The following is a 24,886-nucleotide window of genomic DNA, read 5'->3' on the forward strand; positions in this document are numbered from 1 at the left end:
TTTTTTTCAAGATTTTTCCTATGTATAACTTTAATCCCCTCTAGTGGCCCCACCCTTCCCCAACCATCATGAATTGAACAATTCACTTAGATATTGAGGATGAATTTCATTTTATTTTAAAATGCCCTCAATTTAGTGATATTAGATGTCGATATATTAAGAAATATTACTGGAAAAAACCTTCAGTTTTCAAGTTAATACAACTGCTCAGTAAAAATTTTAAAGAACTGTTCAATTTAGGTATTTACCTCCAATGCGCTTTTGAAGTACGTGAAAGTGTCACAAAATCATTTTCTGTCTAATGTATATATGGTCAAACTGTATATTACCAAAGTCTGTTACAATTCAACATTATATAATACATATGTTTATATTACCATGCCACACAACCTTCTTTTGATGTTTGTTATATTTACTCAATGCTATAAGATGTGTGTCTTGGGCAATAAAGATTATATAACAATCTCGAACCTACCTTACCCGAGGATGCCTCTATATTAATATGACAAATCATGGTTTTGCTGTTTAGAGAAGAATTTTTTAAAGAAGATTTTCCTTTATATTCCTTTCTAAAGCTTTGATCCCCTATTCTGGCCCCGCCCTACTCCCGGGGGGGGGGGGTCTTAATTTAAAAAAAAAATTAGAATATACACTACCTGAGGACGCTTCTGTATTAATATGACCTAAATAACTGTTCTTAAAGACGATTTTTAAAGACATTCATTATATATTCTTATGATAAACTTTGATCCCCTGTTGTGGCCCACCCCTACCCCCAGGGGTCATGATTTGAACAAACTTGAATCTACACTACTTGAGGATGTTTCTTTATTAATACGACTTATAATCGCTTTGCTGTTCTTGAGAAGATTGTTAATGATATTTCCTATATATTCCTATGTAAAAATTTAACCCCCTGTTGTTGCCCCGCCCTACCCTCGGGGTGATGAAATGAGCAAACTTGATTCTACAGTATTTAACTTTCGCATAAGTTTCATCTTTTCTGGCCTAGTGGTTCTTGAGGAGAAGATGTTTAAAAGGTACCTTCAAATTTTCACGAATTCTTATCTCCCCTTGAAAGAAGGGGTGGCACTTTCTGTGAATAAACGTAAATTCCTTTTACCCAAGGACGCTTTGTGGCAAGTTTGGTTGAATTTGGCCAAGTGGTTCTGGTGTAGAAGTCGAAAATGTGAAAAGTTAACAGAAACAGACGACAGACAGACGGATGTCGGACACTTTTTGATCAGGTAAGCTCGATTGAGCCTTTGAATCAGTTTCAGATAAAGAGTAAAGATTGTGCAAAAAGTTAAACATGTATATTTAAGTGCAATTACAATTCAAAGACTGATGGAAGACAGAATAATGTCTGATTAAACTCAAATCAAATTTTAAGGTCGGTGTTACAAATTCTGAAAAAAAAGCAGATATGGTAAGGAATTTAGATGCTTGTACGGAGGGTATAAATGCTGGTGAGGAAGACACATTCACGAGTGGCGATGCATTTATACAGGTAAGATACTTTTGTATGCTTGAGGGTTTCTGGTGCACTGTTGAAATTTTCAGATGGCTCATTTTATTTACGGGCTAATATATTTTATATTATAAATATAGTATTATGTTTATTATAATGTTTATTATATTGTGTAATTTAATAATTATATAGTATATAGTATAACTTCTGAGGCACTATGGACAACAAGGTCATTAAGCACTGGAGGTTAAACTTTGAATCTGGAGTGTCATTTCGAGAAAAAAGGAACATTGACAAAATATTCCAGGAATATTAACTGGCATGAGTCTCTCTGGTCAGGTACAAAAAAGAGTTATCCTCATTGGTCTATAACCCTTTCACTTGCAGAGGCGTACAGAGAATCAAATTATTACGTAACAGGACTAATCATGATATAATGCATAACAGACCTGGATACATAATAAGGATTTCCCCATTCTAAAATTCTAACGGTGTTGAGGTTAAGCCGGTACTAAGGGGCTGAGTCCGTTATGGTGCCAACCATGTTTTGATGGTTGATTCACAAAGCTACTCCCTTAACCTACTTCCTTTTTCTCTACTAAGATTACTGTCTATCTTTATCATTCTTACTCATTTTAGCCTGGTTCCTTTCAGGTATCGAATTAGGAGATAAATATATACAGGTTTACGTTGTTATTTAATCTTGACAAACAATTGTACTAAGGGGAATTCCTAATGATAAGTCACATATCGAGGAGACTTCTCTCTCTCTCTCTCTACTTCATGGTACACAACAATTATGGTAAGAGAATTAACCACATCTATGTTAAAAGCTTTAAATTTTACTTTGTAAACTTTCATTTCATGTTAATAGACATTAGAATTTCTTTTGCACTGTGAAAGTTTTTTTGCAGTCTGCAATTAAGCTTTATTTTTTGCAGATGGCAGTATTAATGAATTTCAAACTCCTTCTTTGTTCCTTAATGGTGCAAATTTCACTAAGTGCAGAGGAAACTGGAAGTGATTTTCACGCACAAACACGGCTTGGATCAATTTTTGGAAAACGTTTCAATTCGTATAAGAATCAAGGAACGTTATATAAATTTCTAAATATTCCATTTGCAAAAGCTCCAGTCGGCCATTTAAGGTTTGCCAAACCATTACCTTATGGTGCATGGTCCGGAACTCTCAATGCCACCAAATTTGGTCCTGCGTGTTACCAAACTGAAACACGGTTCAATTTGTCAGAGGATTGTCTTCAGCTAAATATTTATGTTCCAAACGATTTCAATCCATCAAATAGAAAAAGCGTAATGGTTTGGATTCATGGTGGAGGGTACGTAATTGGATCAGGAATAAGCTATGATGGCGGGTTTTTGGCCTTGAAGGGTGACGTTATTGTTGTAACCATTAACTACCGTTTAGGAATTTTCGGATTTCTTGCATCAAAAGATTATAGTGCAAAAGGGAATATGGGATTATGGGACCAAATTCTTGCACTTAACTGGGTACGTTATAATATCCATGACTATGGTGGAAATCCACGGGATGTCACAATTTTCGGTGAATCGGCAGGGGGAACCAGTGTTTCTCTTTTGGCCTTGATTCCTTACAACAGAGGACTATTTCATAGGGTGATTATTGAAAGTGGAGTTGCTACTTCAACGTTTGCAACAACAAATGCATCGTCATCTACAATACGAATAGCAGAGAAGGTGGGTTGCATTCATGATACTCTGTCTTCAAATGATGCCACCTTTCTGAGATGCCTAAGAAGTGTAGACCCAATGAAATTAATAAATGCAACTAGTGAATTTACTTCCGAGTTAGGGCTTTTGGCACTGAAATTTGTAACTTTTGCTCCTGTAGTTGATGGAGAGTTGTTAAGAAGAGAACCTGCACTTCTTTTAAAAGATAAAACGTCATCAGAGTTTAATTTCTTCCAGTCACTGGATGTTATGATTGGCAACTGTGAAACTGAAGGCTCTATTATAGTTAGTTTATTACCTCTCCTACAAGACGAACTAACATTCAATATCAGTATTGGCATTCCAACAAAGGAAATGTGCAACACATTTCTAACGTATATATTAAGCGAAGATATAAAATCGAATGATATGGTTTTCAAAGCCGTGTGTGAGAAGTACACAGTTAAGGAGGATGTGGCAGAGCAAGGGCGTCAACTCTTAAGTCTTGTGGGTGATTATGTCTTTATCAAACCGTCCATTTCAACATTGATTGACCATTCCAACAATAACCAGGGATCCTCTACATATCAGTTTATGTTTTTTGATGAAAATTCGTATTTACTTTCAAAGGCTCCTTCGTGGTATCATGGTTCCGCCCATGGTACAGAATTAACATACCTTTTTCTCTATGAACAAGTTTCTTCAGTCATAAAGTTTCCGAAAGGTGCCGAAATCTTAGTAAATCAAATGAGGTCATACTGGACAAATTTTGCCAAAACTGGGTAAGAACAAAAAATTTATCGATATTGCTATCATATTTTATGAGTGTAAAATTTGATTAAACTTGCAAAGTTCAATTAATTAGTATAAGGACATGTCCATTAAAATTACATGAAGAATAAAGAAGTATTGTAGAAATATTGTACAAGTTACAAATAGGTTCCTTTATTTCAGATTCAAAATTGCATTATCATATTTTTCCTAAGAAAACCATAAGGATGTTTCGAGACAAATTTCTTATCGTGCTTAAACAAAAACGGAATTCTTCAACATAAATATTTTTTTCTTTTTCTTATTGTATAATTTCAGAAACCCAAACGGTCCCGGACTTCCGGTTTGGTTGCCTTTTGATCGTAATTCTAGCCACCCTTATATGAGGCTGAGGTCACTAAATACTGGGATGGGGCAAGACTACAGAAAAGAGTACATGGAGTTTTGGCTTCATAAAATCCCCAAAATGTTGTCTAACCCTGACTGTGATCAAAATAGCTGTGCTTTACCTGTTGTAGGATAGAGATTTTCCTTGTATATTATTTATCAATTTTATGCGGAAAACTATTTTCATATTTCATCTTAAACTTTGGAATTGGAGGCAGAAAAAGATTTATGAACACAAGATACAATTTTCTTATGTAATTTAGTCTTAAAATTGATATTAAGAAAATAATAAAGATATTTATATATATGGATATTTTGCCGCATTGAAGAGATCCAAGATTTTTCAAATCATATTACGAAAAGAGATTCAAATCTATCTGTTTTTTCCTATAGTTTTTGAAGCTATAAATATCCTTTTTTAAGAAAGATCTTAGATTTTTTTCTTTAAACCTTTTAAAAAGAATTTTTAGATTTATTGTCCACTGTAAATAAAATTTTGGAGACCTTCAAAAGTTCATTGTTCAAAACTAATACATACTATGGAGAACGAAATAGAAAAAGAAAAAACAACATGATCAATCTCTTGTTTTTTCCTGTCTATCTAGTTCGCAAAGTCAATTTAATTTAAAAACCTAAACATAATCTAGTTTTCATAGATTAAGTATTATAGTTTCCAGTTTAAAGTAGGATAATCTCATACTCAACTCATATTTGAGCCAATTTCATAACTTTTTGAAAACATTAAAATTCATGGGTACAATAAAGCCCAAACCGTACCTTCTTCCTTCTAATATAAAACCGTAAACATAATCTCCTTTTTTATAGATTAGGTATTATAGTTTCCATTTTGCCGTTAGATATTGTTATCTTTGTTCTAGTTGTTTCTCCGACTATTTCAAAAGGTCAGAGTAATTGGGTCCCTTGGTTCACTTATCATTACCTCTAAATTCTTTATTATGTAAAGGGGGCATTTAAGTTCTGAAATTTATATCCCAGAGTATGCTTGTTTCAAAGGATAATGGCATGCCCTTATACATATGACACCATATAAGCGAGGACTCTGATGGAGGGGTTAGAATACCGCGGGATTTGGTGTATTCAAAATGGGTTTTCTACATTTTTGGCACACTTAAATGTAGTCATCTTTTGCTAAAATCGATATCGTAGTATGGTCATTGTGTAATAAAAATTTTGAATTCTTATTTTGACCCTTGACAGTTAACAAATGAAGTTGTTTATATTTTGTCACAAAGCAAAGTGGACATCTTCGGTGGACATATTCGCTTTCTTGCAAAAACGTTTTTTGTCATTTAATTTTGAAAATGGTTCATTTTTAACATTCTGGAAAGAGAACTCTAGATTAAGGTCTATTATATATATTATGCATAAGATTAATGCATGTAAAATCCTATTATTTGAATCATAAACCAGTAAAATACATGTGTCATGCACGTAGGATCGATTTTGAAATTTGGGGAGGGGACATTAAAAGGGAAAAAATCTTTGTCCAGCGCCAATCTCTCGGAGGAGTAATTTACAACTTCAAATTTTATTTCGGGGGTGGGGGTGAGGGTGAATGTTTTGGTTCATGACCCCCCTTACCCCGGGGAGGGGGTTGATCAGCCTTTCAATTAACATTTACATACTAAATAATGAAAACTTACGTTCAGAAAAAAAATTGAGAGGGGCAGGCTCCCCTGCATCCCCCTTCACCTTCAATCCCGATTTTACGTGCCTGTTTGCTATGTTCACTTGACTGGAAGTAGGGTGCAAATGAATAAATTCCCAAAGCTATTTGTTTCAATCTTGAAGTTCTCAATCTATTTTAGTCTAATGTAGGAATAATAAATATTTATGTTCACCTACAAGGTAAAGTGCAGGTGAATAACGCAGTATTTTTCAACAATGTTGGAATTCAGCCAATCAGAGAGCTAGGAATTATTCATATAATAAAACACACTAAATTTTCAAAGCAAAACACTACTGTAGATTACCAAATTTTCACAACACCTTACTTTTGCGAAATAGGTTTTTAGTGTTTTTTGACGGGACAAATATTCACCTATTCTGGTTATTGTTATATATAAAATAAACTAATAAAAATATACGAGAGGCTGAATTTTGGTAAAATGCCGCGAAATAATGTTCTCGCGAAATAAAAAGTAATTTACAGTATTAATAACACTTTATTACCAAGGCAACGGAACACGGTCGCTCTTTTTGCAAGCGGGAAGCCAGCGCCCTGTTTTACAATTTTCGATCCCGACGCCTCTCAAACCTATGACGTTTAACATAGATTAAACTGATCCTTCGCCAAGCGCCCAGCTTTAAGACGTAGGTCCCATGTCACAATATCCTTTGGCCAATAAAGGCTCTTAATTCTAACCTATTGCCTTGCATAGTTCTCTTGATGAGTGACATATTCACACAATATAAGACAGGCAAATTCCCAAGGAACAAGGAACACACATCAACATTCGCCTTTACTGTCATAGATACGATAGAACGTTGCATATAAGGGAAAAAAGATGTACTACGAAAAACAAACGATTGGCTATTTTAGTTTTCAAAATCCCCAATTTTAAGAGGCTTTGATAAATAATCCTAACATTGTCCTGCTTTTTACCGATCTTAAAATATCACTTACGAATGCTCCAATATAAAAAATGTTTTTTCACTCGATTTTCATATGGCATACTTCAGATTAGCATTTTTGTCGAGAGATGTAAATTAATCGATTATATTTAGCTGTGTATTCTGTTTAGCGCTTTTGGCGGACAACAGCTTCCGCTTAATCAAGTAGATCGCTAAATGTTTTTTATACATATATATTACATGTAACATAAGTTTAATTCAGAAATGTGCTAAATCAATTGAAAAATACATGTAAATTTCCGCAGAATATTGTATACACGTTTAACCTCATACATTTACAGTTTATGAAAGGGGGTTAGGGATTATATACATGAGAGAGAGAGAGAGAGGTTATCAACAAAAACATCCTTGGAATAGTATCTTCGTAAACTTTTTTTCTGATTGTTAATTAGTTCATAAAAGCTTAAACTAATTATGAAATAAGACGTGGTCCCATAATTATGATTGGATATTTTATTACAAAAGCATTAATTATTGGTGAATCATTTTTTTTTCTCTCAACAATTTAGATATCAGCTTTGATTAAATGCTATTCTGAAACAAACGCCGAAAGGGGAGATTCTTCTATTTGTAGTTAAGAAAAGTGTTTCAGAGTGTCTTAAGTTTTTTTTTTTTTTTTTACATCAATAATTAATACTACCAGTTTTAAGCTTTTACTCAGACATGACAACCAGAGTATGTGTTGTATAATTTATCTTACGAAATTTCATTTCATTCTTGCAAGGTATCAGTGTATTTTGGTCGTTGTTCTACTTTATAACTGACTATATATTATATAAGCACCTCGAGAGAATCATATTTTATCAGTGTTACCTAGATACTTCTCCTGAAGGTACGTATTTATCTTATTTTTATCTTCATTTTTGTTTTCTTTCATATGAAAACAATAAATAAAAACGAATGTTTAATAGTTATGTGACCAACTTGATTAATTTTTAGCTGAACATCCTTTTTTTCATTTTGTTCTTAAAAAAAGTAATCACTTAAATTTTTGAGTTACTTTAGTAAATAGTTTGTCCGATTTTTCGTATTTTTTTTTTAAAATCACGAATGGGAATGTATACCAAAGAAGACACACACACACACACACACACACACACAATTCTAAATGAGTTTATATTCAGCTTCTATATACCTCTAATTTTACCAGATTATTTATTGAGATGGGAAGCAAAGGCTCACTCACGTTCCTTCTTACGATAACGCTCATATCAGCAAAGTGCATTATTGATACCACAGCTGAGGAAAGTGAAGTTGAAATCCAAACAAGACTTGGAAATGTATTAGGAGTACGGCACAGCACTTTCATGAATAAGGGAACAATTTATAAATTTCTCGATATACCATATGGTAAAGCCCCGGTAGGTCATTTACGGTTTCAAAAACCTCAGCATTTTGGAGCTTGGTCAAAGACCCTTAATGCAACGACACTAGGCCCTGTTTGTTATCAATCACAAAACCAGTCAACAACATATCCAGGATTTACTGAAGATTGTCTCAAGTTAAATATTTACGTCCCAAATGATATAAACTCTTCAAACAGCAAATCAGTTATGGTTTGGTTTCATGGGGGTGCATTTATATCCGGTTCCGGAGGCATGTATGATGGAAGTATGCTTTCTCTAGTAGGAGATGTGATTATAGTGACAATAAATTATCGTCTGGGAATATTTGGATTCTTTGCTTCGAGAAATAACAAGGCAAAAGGAAATGCCGGGCTTTGGGACCAGAAAATGGCTCTAAACTGGATAAGATATAACATAAAAGACTATGGCGGAAATCCTGATGATATAACAATATTTGGGGAATCAGCTGGAGGATCCAGTGTGTCCTTCCAATCTTTAATACCTAGCAACAGAGGACTTTTTCACAGAGTAATTGCTCAAAGTGGAACTGCCAATTCTTACCTTGCAGTATCCAATGCAACAATATCTACCATTGCAGTTGGCAAAAAAGTTGGTTGTACTCACGATTACCACTCAGGGAATGATCATAACTTTATTGAATGCTTAAAAGCTGTAGATGCAATTGATCTTGTAAAAGCAATGGATATAGTTTGGATGGACTTAGAATTGAACGCTCTTGTAACACTTCCTTTTTCCCCGACAGTTGACGGTGAACTCATTCGTAAGGATCCAATTCATTTACTGACAGACAGGTCGTCACCAGAATTCAACTTTTTTCAATCACTGGACATGATGATTGGAATTTGTGATAATGACGGTTCCCTGGCAATGAGCTTCTTACCTTTTTATCAATCAAAATTAAACTTTAATTTCAGTGAAGGTGTACCAACAAGTGAGTTGTGCAATGCTATCGTACCTGTATTCTCAAAATCTTTATACAACAGCAGTGGCGATGTTTCAAATGCAATTTGCAGGAAGTACTCTACAGTAAACAACATTGAAGAACAAGGTCGAGAATTTTTGCACATGTACGGTGACGCTACGTTTATTGCCCCTGCAGCACTTGCTCTAGAATATCATGCAAATAGTATTCAGGGAACAACAACATATCAGTTCGTGTTTTCCGATGAATTACCTTCAATTAATCCCTTAGCACCTTCATGGTATCGTGGATCTGCGCATGCAACTGATGTCTTTTACTTATTTTTTTATGAACAAGTTAAAACAATCTATGACTGGCCCAAAGGAGCTGACGTATTAGTGAACCGGATGAGACAATACTGGACCAACTTTGCAAAGACTGGGTAATCTATTTCAAATTAAATGCATATTTTAAAGTAAACTTCTATTACATGTACACCAATTTAAAAATTAAGTCATATAAGAAAAAGAAATTAAGGATATAATGATACCGAGATAATTGTGATTTTTGAAGATTAATTTTTTCTTTTTCTCTATCAAGGAACCCTAACGGACAAGGTTTGCCAAACTGGAATCCATTTGATGACAGCCCGTCACGTCCATACATGAGCCTCCAATCCTTGATGACATCAATGAGCACAAGTTACAGGAAATCCTATATAGATTTCTGGAATAATGGTTTGCCTAACATACTGCAAAATGGATGTAACCCTAAAAGTTGTATTATGCCAGTTGTTGGTTAATTTTTTGGTGATGATATTTCTGTTTTAATTTCATAAAGGTAATTATATGAATTTTAAAAAAATTCCTTATCAAATACTTGAAAAATCACTAAGTCAGGGAAAATGATTCAAAAACTTAGTAACTATAACATCAAATAGGCAAACCTGTACCATACCATTATACTGTAAATCATATTTTCAACGGGTCAGCTTCTCGTGGTTTGAAGAAAAACTATGGGTTCTATTGATTTCTATTTCTATTGATTTCGTAAAAGAAGAACTGTTGAGTAGTTACGTATATTTTGTGATGGACATGAATTCGTAGGTTTCTTCGTACCTTGAAAACAACGAAAATTACCCCCCCCCCCTCGAAAATTAGTGATTTCACAATATACAATGATATATCTTTTTACTACTAATTTTTACTTTGCACACTTTTATTGAATGTCAGAAATCTTTTATTACACGAATTTCCTGTTAGCACGATGTACTCAATTAATAAAACTGAATTCTATTTTATTCAGACAAGATCGTTTGAAGTTTACCCTGGTGACGGAGTTCATTGTAATTTACGCAATTCTAATCGATTAAAGAAAAACCATGTGGCTTATTCTGAAACAATCACATAATCTGCTGAAATGATATTGTAAACCTCGAATTTAAAAAAAAAAAAGAAAAAAAAACTGCATGATTGAGTAAGCATGATGTTATTTTGTAAGTAATCAGTTACCATTACGGAAGCCCATTGAAGCCAGTTCAGAGAAAGAAGTATTTTTTATTGCGTTTAAACGCAAAACATTGCATTTAATCGCAAAGTTATTGCGTGTAAACGCAAAAGATTGCGTTTAATCGCAATCTTTTGCGATTAAACGCAAAGTGTTTTGCGTTTAAACGCAATATACATTGCGATTAAACGCAATCTTTTGCGTTTAAACGCAATGATTATTGCTATTAAGCGCAATGTTTTGCGTTTAAACGCAATAAAAAATATTTCTTTCTCTGAACTGGCCTCAACGGGCTTCCGTATAACATTGATAATTTTAATACAATTTTTTAAGTCTGCACTCAAACAGTAAAAATAATTTGTTTTAAAAAATGTCTTGAATAAAATTAATAACTGCACAGCCAATATTGCTTTATCAAATTACAGTAAATTGAAATAAAAATTAAATCACTGATAGCAAAATTCATCGCATTTGAGTTTAAGAATTTACAAAGTTCACGGACCTACCTATATCTGTTCTTCTCTCTCGATGATGCTTAAGGTTTGTTGACAATTCCTTTTGTTAGTGGTCAGAAAAAAAAATCAATTTTAAATACTAAATGAACATGAACCTAAAACTTGGGAAAAAAATTAAGATAGACAAGGTAATAATTCTTTCAGCTGGGTCATATTCCGTAATACATATCTATGGTGGACAATTCCTTACAGTCGTTTACAATATTAAGGAATAAATTGATTATTGCTGGATAAAGTAAATTATTATGTAGTCTATAAATAGTCCCTATATAAGCTATACAAGCGCAAACAGTTCATAATACTACATATTCACTGGATTTGAGGCCGTATTCACCGGAAGGTGAGTGCGCGTGCAGCGGCATTGTGACGTCACAATCAATACCTCAAACACTGTTGAAAACAATGGTTGCAACGGCCGGAGCCAGCTGTATATCTGAACAGGAAAAATGTTGGGCAAGTCTATCGCAGAATTATTTTCCAAACATTTCGATGACTTACACACAGCAAAAGGAAAACACGAAGTGTTAAGCCAGAAAAATATCAATATTTACCTCGGCTTCGCCTCGATCAATATTGATATTTTTCTGGTGAACAATAAACCATATTCACCACCGAAAGAGTCCATAATTGTATAATATTCTTTCCATTATGAAATAACCCCTTACTGATTATTCAGTTTTATTTATATACTCAGTATATATGTATGTGTAACTTTTATGAACATTCTTTTCTGGTGTTATATACTATGTTTTATAATACTGATGATTCAATGAAAGATTTATTGTTTCTTCAATATTATTTTCTCCCTTTTTCTACTCAATTTTCAAAATCTATCGAATCGATCTTAATCAAATTAAATTTTTCAACGATAGTTAATCTGACATCAGAGAGATTTTTTTGACACCAATTCCAGTTCTGATTGGTCGCCTAATATCAGATATGTAACCTTTTTGTGTAGAAAAGATCTCAGAACTATTTAAGGTAAATGCTAGGAACAGGTCTAAATTTGCAGTCCTTCATCAGCAAGTGATGGGGTCTGTATTTGAGTGAAAAATTCCCGAACGTTAAACAAGCAAGCAAAAAAAAAAAAAAAAAAAAAAAAAAAAAAAAAAAAAAAAAAAAAAAAATGGAAAGAATCTCCCGAGGCAGGTCAATTTGAAAATCCACATTGAAATTTTTTAAGCATTCCAGTTTTACCACACAATCGGACAAATCCAGCACCTAAAAGCAATTTATCGACAGATGAGCCAGGCAGGCACATACATGCATGAATAACATATATCACATATATTTACACCCAATCTCGTATTATTATTTTTCAAGCTCAGATACGCCATATATAACTTTAATAAGTTCTAAACTTAAACAAGGGTATCATTTTTTAAAAAACAACGTAAATATTACAATGTTTTCGAATTATCAATAAATTATGATTTTTTTCGATCACGTTTCAATTCTCTTTCGTGAGGAGGCTTGATATGATTATGCTTAACAAAGGGAAATAATTCAATATCATCTCAGACAAGTGCATATCAAAACACAAAGTATGTTTAAGAATTTAATTTTTTGTATACTGGACACTGCTGTAGATCAGTCTAGAGACACAAATAATAAGATGCGTGATTATCAAAGTAGACAACGGATTGGCCGCCAACACAAAGAGCAGGTACTGCAACTGAACAATAGACTGGCCGCTCAAACACAAAGGGAAGGTCCTGCAAAACATCAATGCAATATTCACATAAACATCATTTTCAAAAGGTTCAAAAACATAGCTCAGTTTTAATTATTTTCAATATTCCCAACAACCAATTGAATTGCCATACCTGTACTGGATTCCAAGTATTCATTAAAATCCTTACGTAGTGAGATCTAGTAAATGCTGTACCAAGCCTTTTTCTTTAATCCTCTTGAAAATATTTTCAGCAATGATAGAGAACTTCAGCATTTCTTGGAAACTACATATTTCAGAGGTGGTGTTTTATCAAATGTAGATACTAAAAACCTCCAAAACACTTTAAAGGTTCAGTTCGCAAACACAATCTGACAAATGGTATAAGCCTTGACCCTGGAAGGTGCAAAGGTCATATACCTTTGACCCTGAGAGCTACAGAGGTCAAGTATTCAACTGGAATATTACTTTAAATTTTAACAACAATTACAACATTTATACATGTATCTCCATATTTTACCTTCATATTTAGAAGTGACACTAATGAAGGAGAAACATCAGGAGTACTGTACAACAACATGTTCTAGAAGTGGTTTAATCAAACGTGGATACTCAAAAATTCCGAGGAACTGTGACAAAATTTGAAATCACTAAATTTTATGAAAATCAATAGCATAAAAACGTGGGAGTTTTCAATACGTAATTCAACCATTACCCCTGGATAAATTTAAGACCAGCTTTTTGACTTCACAGAAAACTGCTTCTTCAATGAAAATGGAACTTTCAAACCTTGTCTTTGGTCATCTGCAAACTTTTTTGTTAATAAAAAAAAATTCTGGTTCTTCATATAGCTATCATAAAGTCGATATTAAAAGATGCTTCAATTTCTAATTGACAATATCTATGTAGATTTTGGAAACCAGTTCTTCGACCAATCTTTTGAAGTTCCATTGCGTACTAATAATGCCTCGTTCTTAGCTGACCTGTTTTTGTATTCATATGACGCAAAATTTATGCAATACCTCTACCTAAAAAGAAGAAGTCTCTTGCTAGGGCCTTCAATACGACTTTAAGATGTATCTATGACGTTCTGAAAATATTCATATTCTTTCTTACTTGATTCGATATATCCCATTGAACTCGAAATACAAGACACCACAGTGTCTGCCACTGAAATCATTGGTGACAAACTAACTTGAAAACTTTAACGTTTCTTTCGTCATCTGTAGCAATATACAATCAATAAATCCTTTTTTGGCTATATAGATTGTTTCGGTATTATAAAACAGTTATGGAATCGATACTCGGGAAATAGCAAAGAACAAGGTACAGTTTCAATACAAATCTGGCCCTGTATTTTTCTAAAATATGGAAGCGACGTAAGAAATTAAAATTCTTTTTTTTTCTGAATCGTTGAAATTCCATGCAGTAAGAATATACAAATCGATTTTCTCACATGACCTTCTAAATGCTAATTGTGACTTTATGAACTTGTGTATTTTCCCGTGTTTTCTTAAAAAAGTTGCAGAAGACATCAAATTTCAGTGAAATTTTCTTTGAAATAATATATAGAGCACATTTCAGTGAAATTTTCTTTCAGATAATATATAGAGCACATGCATCGCCCACAAAGATTTTGAGAAATGTGATTTATAAAAGGATTTTACACAAAATATCTGAAAATTGAAGCAGGTGACGGCTGTGGTCATTGTTTTCTTTAAGGAAAATAACCCCTGAAATGAGTCATTTTGAGGCTTTTTCTGTTTAAAACTAAGAAAGGTACCAAATTAATGACGTCATATTTCAAGAATGGTCTTTCTTCATGCCATATTCTTTTATGAATTATCACATTCATATACTCAAATCAAATTTAAGCCAATTTCATAACTTTTTGAAAATATAAAATTTTAAGGGCACAATAAAGCCCAAATCGTACCTTCTCCTTTAAGGTTCCCCGAGGGAGGAACCTATTTCACGAGGCGACGATTAATGTTTGAAACTCTAAGTATCTTCTTTTTTTTTAAATGAAGATCTTCAATATTTCTTTTTGATTATTGCGATTTATCACCAGTATAAATGAAATGGAAATAATAAGTTCATTGTGCAAATCTAAAACACAATAAAGAGTATGAGATTTTTTTTAAAATCCCAGACATTTGGTTCTCCAATTTCAAATCTAATTAAATCATAATCTTGTGTTCAAAAAAGGTAGGTATTAAATTTTCCATTTTGAAGCGGGCCTCTGGTAAAAAGTTGATGCTATAGGGTTTTCACCTATATTTGAAAGTCAGCATTTCGCAAATTTAATGGTCGTTATAATGACCATAATATCGTTTGCAAGTACAAGTTGAGTTGCTTGTTGACTGACATGTTTCCCATCGATTGTTAGACCATTGTTTTATTCAATTTTAACTATGTATAATGAAAAAGGTGATGAAAACGAATAGAGATCGATTTGAAAAAAAATCTACAAACAATACAAAACTGTGAACAGGGCATAAAACTCAGACCCGCAGAAATTCTAGAGGTGGGATCAGGTGCCTAGCTAGGAGAAGTAATTTAAGCCGGTTTACCTGATCAATATAAAGGGCTCATGGAGGTTGTGACCGGCCGAAAGGGGATGCCTGCATCTACTAGGCACCTGTTCCCACCTCTTATGTTTACAGAGATCTGTGTTTTTTTGTCCTGTTGACGATTCGTATTTTTGTTGGATTTATGAGATTGATTACTGTTCGTCATCTTCATCTTTTACATCAAATAAAGCTATTTTTGTTTTAATTGTTGCCTTGAAAAATTAAAAAAACATCTATTTGCCAAAATTCCATATAATAACATTAATACTATGCCCTTTCACTATTGTTTTTATATCATTTGGCCAGATTGATGGATGTTTCTGTGCTTTACAAACGCATCTTGTTTAACATGTAAAAAGAGCTCTCAAGTATTAATTGAAAATGAATAATAATGTATCATATAACAGACATGCACCATTTTACAAGACATAAAATATACTTTAGATTTGGAATTTTGTCGATTACTTATAGAACTTATTCGCAATGTGCATATGAAAGAGATATTAGAATTATACATGTATGGAGACAGAATATCAATCTGGATATACTTGGAAAAGTTTCTTCATAACATAGAATTAGTTCCAAAATTTCCTTCTTACCTGAAAAATACTAGATTTGTTGCTGGAATTATAATAAAAAAATTTCATTTCAAAGCCATTCGTACAGTGGTTTTCTTCAATTGAAATCTCGAATCTTTTGGGATGTCACTCTGAAACAAACTGGAAAAGAGGGAAATATTTTATTTAGATTCTCCATTGCGTACTTTTGTGTGAAAGAAATACTTAGTCATAGAGTTGTATTTCTTATCTTAGGGAATTTCATTTCATTATTGTAAAGTGTCAGTCTATTTCGGTCAGTGTTCTACTTTATCACTGACATACATTTTCCCCTATTACCAAGATAATACTTAGCTGAAGGTAGGTACTTATCTAAATATACATGTATGTATACTTATTATCTTACATAATATTTTCACAGGAAAATTACAATTAAAACAAATGCTTGGTAGCTCTGTTATAATCCTAATTATTTTATCTACAGCACATATATTTTTCTTGTTTCTTTTTAAATAACTATGCGTACTTAGTGTGTCATTTAACAAACATTTTGTTTCCCCAACTTAAGACGCAAATGTAATCGTTTTCAACATGAATTGAAACGTATAGCATAAATCCAAAACATTACCTTAGATTTAATTTTTGTGAGGCCTTCAGAGTAGTGACACTTTGGGAACACGTTGCCCGGCGTCTGTCTGTCCGTCCGTCTGTCACATCCAATATCTTGAGACTGGAAAGAGATGAGTATTTGATATTTTACTCATATTTTTCTTGAAACAATGGCCTTTGTAAATAATAATGGTTACCGACCTCGCCTTGACCTTTGACTTTCTTTTCAAAATACACAATAGTGCCGATTTGTACATATTCTTTGACTTTTGAGGGGTACGCCTGCACATGTAGCATTTGCACTTCTTGTAGTAAGAAATACCAAGGTTACAATCCACTTGATCTTGAACTTTGGCATCCTTTTGAATAATACTTCGAACCATTAATAACATGTCTTTTGAATTCTGAGAACTGTACTTTGATAACTAACATCTATATTGTATATTTATTAAATCATGACACTTTATTTTCAAACTACATGATATACATGTACATTTCCCACACAAATGAGTTCCGTTAATTCCATGAAAATAAATCGGGATTGGTTTACTGACTTCTTGTAAAAAGAAAGTGTACTAAGAATTTCAGAGAGGATAATAGTAGCATATATTTAGCATTTTTTGACCTCACGACACTTTACTTTTCGAAATGTATGATTGACATTAACCACACAAACAAAAATGAAAATGAATTCCTTTGGTGGCATGAAAAGAAATCGGGATCGGTATACCGACGTAGTTTTGTATGCGGGCTGACAATTGCAGGGAAGATTAACAAGAATTTGAAATAAATAAATATTTTTATTATAATAATTTCAATTTGATTATTCATTTAAGCTTTGACGGTTGTTGGATTAAATTTCTATTTGATAGTCACATTTTTTGTAAATACAATTTTATCGCAGTCCTGCTATCTCTGGATGTTTTTCTTTGCATGAACTCTTATATTAATTTGTAAATTTAAAAAATACACTCCCTTTAGAGAATTGCACACACTTCAGCTTATTTTTGGCTTTATTTATGTCTTTAATGATGCTACATGTATATAAGGCGACACATGCATTCATTGGATACTCTAGTTTATTTTAATACATGTATCTCTTATTTAGCAAACTTATTTAGTGAGATGGGAAGCAAAGGAGCTCTCACGTTCCTTTTTACCATGTTTCTATCATCAACAACGTATATTACTGATATCACAACTAGGGAAAGCGAAGTTGAAATCCAAACAAGACTGGGAAATGTGATAGGAGTACGCCACACCTCTTTTATAGATAAGAGAACAATTTTCAAATTTCTCGACATACCGTACGGTAAAGCCCCGGTAGGTCAATTACGGTTTCAAAAACCTCAGCATTTTGGAGCTTGGTCAAAGACCCTTAATGCAACAACATTAGGCCCTGTTTGTTATCAATCACAAAACCAGTCAACAACATATCCAGGATTTACTGAAGATTGTCTCAAGTTAAACATTTATGTTCCAAATGATATAAACTCTTCAAACAGCAAATCAGTTATGGTTTGGTTTCATGGGGGTGCATTTACATTCGGTTCCGGAGGCATGTTTGATGGAAGTATGCTTTCTCTAGTAGGAGATGTGATTGTTGTGACAATAAATTATCGTTTGGGAATATTTGGATTCTTTGCTTCGAGAAATAACAAGGCAAAAGGAAATGCCGGGCTTTGGGACCAGAAAATGGCTCTAAACTGGATAAGATATAACATAAAAGACTATGGCGGAAATCCTGATGATATAACAATATTTGGGGAATCAGCGGGGGGATCCAGTGTATCCTTACAATCTTTAATACCTAGCAACAGAGGACTTTTTCACAGAGTAATTGCTCAAAGTGGAACTGCTAATTCCCACCGTGTAGTATCCAATGCAACAATATCTACCATTGCAGTTGGCAAGAAAGTTGGTTGCACATACAATTACCACTCAGGGAATGATCAAAACTTTGTTGAATGCTTAAAAGCTGTAGATGCAATTGATCTTGTAAAAGCAATGGATATAGTTTGGATGGACTTAGGATTGAACGCTCTTGTAACGCTTCCTTTTTCCCCGACAGTTGACGGTGAACTCATTCGTAAGGATCCAATTCATTTACTGACAGACAGGTCGTCACCAGAATTCAACTTTTTTCAATCACTGGACATGATGATTGGAATTTGTGATAATGACGGTTCCCTGGCAATGAGCTTCTTACCTCTTTATCAATCAAAATTAAACTTTAATTTCAGTGAAGGTGTACCAACAAGTGAGTTGTGCAATGTTATCGTACCTGTATTCTCAAAGTCTTTATACAACAGCAGTGGCGATGTTTCAAATGCAATTTGCAAGAAGTACTCTGCGGTAAACAACATTGAAGAACAAGGTCGAGAATTTTTGCACATGCACGGTGACGCTACGTTTATTGCCCCTGCAGCTCTTGCTCTAGAATATCATGCAAATAGTATTCAGGGAACAACAACATATCAGTACGTGTTTGCCGATGAATTACCTTCAAACAATCCCTTAGTACCTTCATGGTATCGTGGGTCTGCGCATGGGACTGATGTCTTTTACTTATTTTTTTATGAACAAGTTAAAACAAAATATGTCTGGCCCAACGGAGCTGACGTATTAGTGAAACAGATGAGACAATACTGGACCAACTTTGCAAAGACTGGGTAAACTGATTTAATTTGTTCTATTTTTCTTTTACGATATAAAGTTCTCTAAAAGTTTATGTGCAGAAATTTTTAAAAACACAGCCAAACCTGTCATAGCTATCACTTGTATTTAACAACTTAATGTCATATGCGACCATTAAATTTCCTCCATTGAAATTTTCATTATATTTTATCTGAATTCAGCTACTCCCTGTCAACACGACATAGGGCAATCGTTTTTTGCCCCAAGCAGTTTAAGGCCCTGGATTCAGCGACTTTCTTTGATAACAAACGTAATGAAATATTTCCCCCTTGCCCCCACTTTGCAGAAAGATGTTTGCAAAAAAGTACATGTACTTATTATTGGAGTATTTCACAGTGTGAAACTTGGTATAAAATAAAAACTTAAGAAAAAAACAAGAAACAAAGTAACTACTGATTATCTTTGAAGTGGTTTTGATTGATGGTTTTTTTTCACTCATATAAACATGTCACCGTACCCGTAAAGGGCTTCAAATTCAGACCTATACTCTGAAGGGCCATTGAGCACTAAGGGCCATTGAGCAATGAAGGTTCTTTACCGTGCCAACGACTACCGTGACATGTGACCTCGGTTTTTTAATGAATGACCCGTGACTTTCACTTCTAATGCCGGGCGCTTGGGGAAGGAACAGTCACTACCCATGTTAATGTCTTAGGCTTGAAGCGGCGCGGCGAACGAGAATCGAGAACGAGAACCCGGGCCTACCGATCATGAAATAAATTATTATCTGGTGGCGGCCATATAATTTCTGGCGGCGGCAGATAATTATCTGGCAGCCGCCAGAACTATTTATTTGGCGGCCGCCAGATAAAATAATTTTTCTACCTGGCACCTTCCGGCTTCCGTACTTAAGAATATGCTTCTAAGACGATCAATTCTTAAACAAAAGCAGGCTACAGACAAATTACAGGGATTTCATCAAACTCGTTTAAAGTTCCCATTTTGTAAATTCTTTTGTCGTTAAATTGACCTATTTAACAAATACTGCCTATCACTGGGACGTAATTTAACTGTCATATTTCATACCATTTGTAAGGCCATTGTTTTTGTTGTGTATGTGCGTTTTTTGCTTAAATTAACTACGAATTATTCCTTCTACCTGATCAGTACGTTGTAAGACTGGTCGACAGGGGATACTTACTCCTCCTAGGCACCTGATCCGATATCTGAAATTTCCAGGGGTCCGTGTTTAATGCCCTTTTCAGAGATTTGTGTTGTTTGTAAGATTTTTAAAAAAAATGATCACAGTTCCTTATCTTTACAATTTTCATTATGATATCATTTTCTCTCTATAAAGAAACCCTAATGGACAAGGTTTGCCAAATTGGAACCCATTTGATGATAGTACATTACATCCATACATGAACCTCCAATCCTTGATGACTTCCATGGGAACAAAATACAGGAAAACCTATATAGATTTATGGAATAAGGAATTGCCTAACATATTGCAAAATAGATGTAATTTAAGGAGTTGTGTTATGCCAGTTGTTGGTTAATGTTTGATGGTGAAAATTTTGTTTTCATGTCACAAAGATAATAAAAAACGGAAAAACTAAAAAAAATCTCATGATCTTTGCAACTGCAGAACACAAACAGTCACAAATATATTTCCTTGTCAAAGATTTGGAAAATCTCAATGTCAAGGGCAAAAATGAATTATAAACTTTTTTACTCTATAAAAGAAGGCAATGTTAAAAATTTATAATAAGCTGTTATATTCTTTTAATTTCCTTGATTAATTGTTAACTTTAGCTCACCTGAACCAAAGGTTCGTCAGATTTTCTGATCGAAGGGTGTCCAGCGTCCGTCTGTCGTGCGTCGTCTGTAAACATTTCAAATTTTCGACTTCTCAAGTACTACTCGGCTAATTTCAACCAAACTTGGCACAAAGCATCCTTGGGTAAAGGATTTTTTTTTTCAAGTGAATGACCATACCCTCTTTAAAGGGGATATGATTAAAAATCAGTAAAAAAAAAAAATAATAATAAGGGCATCTTGAAAAAATCTTCATAAGAACCACTGGGCAAGAAAAGATGAAAAATCTAAGAAAGCTTCATTACTAAGAATAGATTCAAGTTTTTTTTTTTCAAATCGCGACCCCAGGGAATAGACTGGAGCACAAATGAAGATGAAATTTTTACATAGAAATCTATGGGAATAATCTTGAAAAGTCCTCTTCTTAATACAGTTAAAGCATGATAAGTCATATTTGAATGGAAGCATCCTCAGGTAGCAAGTATTCAAATCATAACCCCAGGGGCAGGGAGGGGTCATAATAAGCGATCAATGTTTTACATTGAAATACATAGAAAATATTCTTTAAAAATCTTCTCAAAAACAGCAAATCCATGATCTGTGGTATTACAGCTGTAATCGATTAAAGTTTGCGGTGTAATCATGAGTAATCAGTAATCATCCATTTTTCTGATTAAAAGTAATCGTAATTTAATCGATTACTCTGAAAAAAAGTCTTTGTAATCATGATTACTTTTTTTATAACTTTATGATTATAATTTTTAAAAATGATGGTTTTTTTAATTAAATTCAGTGAATATTTTTCAGTGTGCAAATTTGTTTATAATCAAAAAATATTATAAAAATTATAGGCTACATGCAGTTATATCTTCTATTGCCTTCAGAAATGTTTATTATAAGGTCCATTGACAAGAATGTGAGTGAATCATCTCATACTAGCTTTATTTAATGGTCATATTTCAAAGTACTTAGGCAGCTTAGAAATTCATCTTGTTTGGCTAGAAAATTACATGGTCATCTTAAAGTTTGGATTTTTTCAGCAACATGTATGCAATGCAGCATTTGGTTTTACTGTAAATCTTTAGATATACAAGTGGATTTTTTTTTTTTTATCAAAGGTACCTTTGTGAAGTCTATTTCACAAATCACAACTTTGTTCGATTTATAAAAAAAAATGTCAACAAATTTTGTTTCATTTACAAAATAATGTCAATTAATTAGCTATAAAACACAGGTGTGCTCAAGTTAGGTCAGCTTGGGTAATAACAATAGAGATATAACAATGCTTGTCCAATCAAAGTGGTAAATTCTAGTAAAAATATCTAACAATTAGCATGTTAATTGAAATGTTCATCACTTATATCAGTATGGTCAATTACATATATCGGTTTTCTATTGAATCCCTCTAACTATAATTATGTCCAATTATATTGATAAATTAGTTATATTATTTTGTTTTTTCTTCAACAATAACACAAATATTTACTTGTATATAAGATAGAAACCAGATGATCAGATGAATCATCAAGCATCTATACAAGGACATGTGACCAAATTTTGTCTGAACTCTACCTTTAAAATGTAAATGATGATAAAACGCAATTAAAAAGTGTGTAAAATGAGCATTGATTTTAGAATATAATGTCCTATGAAAAAAAACAGAGAAAACATTTCTTTCCCAAACATTAAACTAAGAATTTATAAGAAGAAAAACTTTTTAAAAATTTAATGTAATCTAGAGTATTCACAAGTAATCATGATTACATGATGGAAAAGTAATCAGATGTAATTGATGACTTTAAAAGATGGCTGTAATCAACTTGAAATCGATCGGTTTTAAAATCCAAAGTAATTGTAATTTAATTGATTACTTTTGAAAGTAATCGACCCTATCCCTGTCATATTAATATGCTAGCATCCTTGGGTAGTTTAGATTCAAATTTGTTCAAATCATGACAGCCCTCCCACCCAAAGGGGTACAATAGGCAATTAAAGTTTACATAGGAATAAATAAAAAAAAATCTTATCAAGAACAGCAAAGCCAAGATAAGTCATTTTCTTAGGAATATATGGGAAAAAATTTCAAAAATAGCACGGCCATTATAAGATATATTTATACGCAAGCATCCTCACGCTGTGTAGATTCAAGTTCGGTCAAATCATGACCCAAGGAGGTAGGGTGGGACTTCAATGGGAGATCAAGTTTTACATAGGAATGTATAGGAAAAATCGTTAAAATTCTTTAATTCTCTAATGCACAGCAAGGCCGTCATAAATCAAACTGATATGTTATGCAAGTATCCCCAGGCAGTTTAGATTCAAGTTTGTTTAGATCAGGACCTTCAGGAATAGGTTGAGGTAACAATAGGGATTAGAGTTTTACAAGGGTCTATATAGGAAGACATATTTTCAACAGTTGCCAGACCACAATAAATCGCAGGCTCGTAGAACGCGGGGAGGGGGCACTTTTTTTCTGAGAGTTGTATTCTGCTATATTAAATTTTCCTTTAGATGCTGGTTGCCCCCCCCCCCCCTTTTTGATGTTGTTAGGTCAAGCACTGGTAAATGCCCTTATTTGAACAATAAATAAGCTTTTTTTAAAAATAATTTTATTTTGCTTGTCAGATTCTTTTGGGAAGTTGAGCGCCCCCCCCCCCCACTTTTGAAACCTTTGCTACGGGCCTGAATCGTAATAAGGAAAAGATTCCTAAAATGTAGATCAGATTTTACTTTAAAATTATAAGCCCTTAAATTGGGGTTGGGCCGAAATCAAGAATCTAAATATCTTCCAAATTACATAATGAATGTGAACTGGAAAAAAAAAAACAGGAAAAGCAGGCCATGTTGATTGTTTTGATATTGTAGGATCCCAGTGATGTGTGGATTCAACATGAATCATAATTCCCTTTGGACTCGATTTTCGTCAACAATATGGAGTCAAAAATTTTTATGAAATTAAAGAGGGAAATTAAGAAAGATACAATATGCAGCATAAAATAAAATAAGATAATTGAAAATAAAAATATTGATGTAATTACATGTTTGTTATTCAAAAAAATATAGTAAAGAAATTGTAACATGTTAATTGATATTGGTCAATCCATAAGGTCATTGTACCAATCTTTTACATGTATCTTTGTCGGTGCAATAAATTTAAAATTTAGGATCAACTCATCAACATGCTATAACTGTATAGTTTTGTTGTTATTTACATAAAATATTATCATGACTAGCAACAGACTTCTCTTACCCATTTTTCAAAAGTGAGTACAAAATTTAAAAACTTAAGTCTTTATATAAAAAGGTCAGAGAGAGAGAGAGAGAGAGAGAGAGAGAGAGAAATCTGAAAGTCTTCAATGTCTCATTAGTTCAGGTGCAAGATTAGGGTACAGAATTCACTGATCTAATTTTATCCATTCCTTTCTGCCGATAATATTTAAGATTCGTTGAAAATCCCTTTTTGTTCGATGTCAATAAAAGAGAAAAAACCATAAGCCAAAACAATTTCATACATTCAAATTTTATGCAATAAAAATTCTAGTAAAAGAAAATTCACGATTAGACAAAACTCATGACACCCCATATTGTGGGATCAGTATAAAGGTGGATTGAAGTGCACGTGATGGTCATGTTTGGACATTTTTTATAAACTTACTCGATAATACTCTACAGTATTTCAATATATTGTAGCATTGATGACTATAAGTAGAATTTAGAAAAACATCTGACGTATTCTATGTATTTTTGCTGCAAGAAGAT

The 24,886-nt window shown here is 33.3% G+C and overlaps 3 protein-coding genes across 3 annotated transcripts; all 3 read left to right on the plus strand.

Moving 5' to 3' along the window:
• Positions 1-2,445: 2,445 nt before the first annotated feature.
• LOC133190829 (carboxylesterase 1C-like) lies at positions 2,446-4,523 on the plus strand. Its single transcript, XM_061326513.1, has 2 exons — positions 2,446-3,941; positions 4,249-4,523. The coding sequence occupies exons 1-2, from the start codon at positions 2,455-2,457 to the stop codon at positions 4,451-4,453; spliced, it is 1,692 nt and encodes a 563-aa protein (XP_061182497.1). The 5' UTR covers positions 2,446-2,454; the 3' UTR covers positions 4,454-4,523.
• A 3,612-nt stretch (positions 4,524-8,135) lies between these two features.
• LOC133190830 (cholinesterase 2-like) lies at positions 8,136-10,042 on the plus strand. Its single transcript, XM_061326514.1, has 2 exons — positions 8,136-9,682; positions 9,841-10,042. The coding sequence occupies exons 1-2, from the start codon at positions 8,136-8,138 to the stop codon at positions 10,040-10,042; spliced, it is 1,749 nt and encodes a 582-aa protein (XP_061182498.1).
• Positions 10,043-17,797: 7,755 nt separating this feature from the next.
• On the plus strand, positions 17,798-20,868 carry LOC133190673 (carboxylesterase 5A-like). Its single transcript, XM_061326364.1, has 2 exons — positions 17,798-19,344; positions 20,667-20,868. The coding sequence occupies exons 1-2, from the start codon at positions 17,798-17,800 to the stop codon at positions 20,866-20,868; spliced, it is 1,749 nt and encodes a 582-aa protein (XP_061182348.1).
• Positions 20,869-24,886: the final 4,018 nt, after the last annotated feature.

The sequence above is a fragment of the Saccostrea echinata genome, unplaced genomic scaffold (genome assembly GCF_033153115.1).
Source record: "Saccostrea echinata isolate AGI-Se365-2 ecotype Australia unplaced genomic scaffold, CSIRO_AGI_Sech_v1 ptg000022l, whole genome shotgun sequence".
Classification (NCBI taxonomy): Eukaryota; Metazoa; Mollusca; class Bivalvia; order Ostreida; family Ostreidae; genus Saccostrea; species Saccostrea echinata.